Below are 3,254 nucleotides of genomic sequence, written 5' to 3' on the forward strand. Positions count from 1 at the left end.
AGTTAGCATAAATCAGTTAAATGACGAAAAATTAGGTGTCTATTTACTTCTGACCACTCAATGTACTAGAGGTAACCCACAATCCCCATAACCTTCTGTATCACCTACCCCACCCAAACAAAAAAGGTCTTGCCTTACGGTTCTTGAAAAGTGCCTTCTTTTGTTAATGACCCCTGATCTTTTAATGTCTTCTGCACATTACTGCTTGTTGTATAGTTTTGTGCTTAACAACAAAACAAGCAAACAAAACAAAATATTGTAAAAGCATACTCACGCTAATTCATGGTGTTGACTTTTAGAATGTTGTTAGTTTTCTGAAGAGTTTATTTATAACTTACCCAGTATGATGACTTACAGAAAGCTTGCCCACGGACAGACATGACAGAAGTAGTAATTACTTTAGGCTTATTGTTGATCTCCCTACGTTTAACTTGACGATAAGAAAAAATAATCGTGGTTTCTTCTTCAGGTTTGTTGTTCTTCTAGTAAATGTGGACTACGAGTCAGAGTCAGTAGAATTATCCATCGAGGACGTATTTTACAAATTAGGATCAAAGCCACAGACGCAACGCAAAGTTCTCCCTTGCCGAAACGACTAGGCAAGCGTTTCAGGTTAGATTAATTTTATGAGATCGGTTAAAATGTTTAACAGTTTTTTAGTAGCAGAACTCATAGATCTGGATTACACAAAGTGTCACCTCGCGAAACGACGGAATTGGTTTACACACTACGAACCGTACAAATTTCTTCGCGGTAGTTTAAAACATTGGACTGAAAAAAAAACACATAAGTATATTGGAACTTAAGTCGTTGGGCGTTCAGATTTGCAGAATTATCTATCTAATTCGTCAGGCTAGTCAATAAAGTCTACACTACGCAAAGTTCTTCCTTGCCGAAGCGTAGTAAGATATTTTTTTTAATTTCTAGAAAGAAGAAGCGTAACTTTATAAAAACCAGTGTGTGTTAATCAAACGAAGCATGCCTATATATATACACACACTGCGCAAAGTTCTTCCTTGCCGAAGTGCATATATCACACAGGACCAACTTGTGCACTTTACCAACTTCGAAGATCGATCGAAAACAACTTGCATTATTACTTAAAGAGCAATCTAGATCTCCAATGTAATCTTCTGACGTATCATTCCGCGTGACTCTCTGTCTGATAACTGACCCACTTAACGACACAATAGGTCTGCTGATAAACAAACTTATTCCTTACTTAGATGTTGTGAAATACGCAATCGTAACTAGTTAACCGTGATCGTAGCGAAATAAACGAATTCAATTGCTTTGTTTATTCTATAAACTTAAACAATTACAGACTGAAGTACAAGCATGCAATTGCTCAATGTCGATAAAAGATAAAAATATTACCTCTAATAATACATTTTTTTTCATTACTGCTTGAAGACCATGCTTTACAATGACTTAATGTGACAGACTAATCAAAATACTAAATTTATAGCTATATACTATTAAATGCTCCCCAGGTGGCTTAACGACAAGCTCGAGAGCTTATAACGCAAAAATTCGGGATTAAATTTCTGCGATGGACACAGCGTAGATAATACATTGTGCATCTTTTAGTTTAACGACAAATTCAACATTACAGGCAGTGTGTACCTTGAAATCTAGCATAATACGCTTGTATAAATTCAGGAAAATGCCGGATAAGCAACAGGATCATGTTTTATTCTTTGAAAGTAATAATACCCGTTAATATATTTAAAACTGACTGTTTTGCTTTAAACTGTAAGTAATAAAACCACAACAGGTGATACAGTTAATTTGTTTGAGTTGTTACCTCAGTCTGCATGTTGATTAACAGTCTGTCATTTTAACAGAATCTGTGTTCATTATTGGCCATAAAATAATTGGCTATATATATATATATATATTACATTGATCCTGGTAACTTTTTTGGTTCTATGAAAAATTCTACGTTTAGAAGATTGTCCTGTGTCTTTCGAGCTTTTTTGTTGCCATAAATGTGTTATTGGTAGTATGCCATATTGCTTTTCTTAATAAACAACAATACAGTATACTGTAAAACAAGTGTAAGACTTTCAACTTGCTTTTTTTTATAAACCCAAGTTTATAATAACAATTGTAAATCTTAATGTTAAATGTAACTTTAAAAAGCACAAATCTTTACCTTTGTTAATACATTACTTGATTTAAAGAACCACAAATTGTCGCGATCGGTGCTTCTAACAGCTTTCCCTCTTGTCAGTGGCAGTAACAGAGGGAAAATGGAAATGGTTGACAAAATCGTAAAAATGAGAACATAAAAACATTGGAAATTTTAAACCTTAGGGTCTTTGACCTACCGTTCAGTCCACGTGCACATAAAGCACCGTAGAGGCTGAAAATTTCTACTCCTCTTCAATATTGTTTGTTTATTTGTAATTAAGCACAAAGCTACACAATGGGCTATCTGTGCCCTGCCAACCACGGGTATCGAAACCCGGGTTCTAACGTTGTAAGTCCGCTGACATACCACTGTGGGGATTACAGCGCTAAAATCCGAGGTTTGATTCCCAGCGGTATACGCAGCGCAGATAATCATTGAATAGCTTTGCATTAAACAACAAAAACAAAACAATCAACTGCTGGTAATAACAAACAGAAAAAAAATAATTACTGATCTATAAAAACAGAACTTCATGAAAATATTTTGTATCTATAATATTATATAATTATAATGTTTCGCTTTAATTGGTTAAAACTGATAATAAAACAATGTCCAAATGTTATAAAACTTGTACCTCTATAATAATAAAGATAAATTTCTAGTATGAGTCTGAGGATCCCACATAAATAGTTGTTGAAAAATAAAACTTTAGTTTGTTTAGAATTTCGCGCAAAGCTATCCGTCTTTAATTTGGCAGTGATAGACAAGATGGAAGGTAGTTAATCAACACCTCCCATCGCCAATTCTTGGGCTACTTTTTTTGACAACGAATAGGGGGATTGACCGTCACTTTATAACATCCACACGGCTGAAAAGGTGAGCATGTTCGATGTGACGGGGATTCGAAGCCGCGATCTACGGATTGCGAGTCGAACGCTCTAACCATTAGACCATTCCAAGCTAAAACTTTAGAATATCTTTTGTGAACATCAATTATATATAGTCGCTTATAAATATAAGTCTCTTGGCCAGGCATGACCTAATAGTTAACGTGTTCGAACTATGAACCTGAAAGTTCATGGTTCGTGTTCTGTTGCCGCAAGATGTAAACTTTAGG

General features: G+C 35.0%; 1 protein-coding gene across 1 annotated transcript in view; it reads right to left on the reverse strand.

Annotated features, from left to right (window-relative positions):
• Positions 1-1,083, reverse strand: part of LOC111087315 (multidrug resistance-associated protein 1-like) — a 13,032-nt gene extending 11,949 nt beyond the window's left edge. Inside the window, exon 1 of the mRNA XM_022393554.1 lies at positions 339-1,083. Coding sequence (XP_022249262.1) covers positions 339-380 — 42 coding nt within the window. The 5' untranslated portion in view covers positions 381-1,083. The remainder of the gene's footprint in view (positions 1-338) is intronic.
• Between the last annotated feature and the right edge of the window lie 2,171 nt (positions 1,084-3,254).

This window comes from Limulus polyphemus, unplaced genomic scaffold (genome assembly GCF_000517525.1).
Source record: "Limulus polyphemus unplaced genomic scaffold, Limulus_polyphemus-2.1.2 Scaffold2004, whole genome shotgun sequence".
Classification (NCBI taxonomy): Eukaryota; Metazoa; Arthropoda; class Merostomata; order Xiphosura; family Limulidae; genus Limulus; species Limulus polyphemus.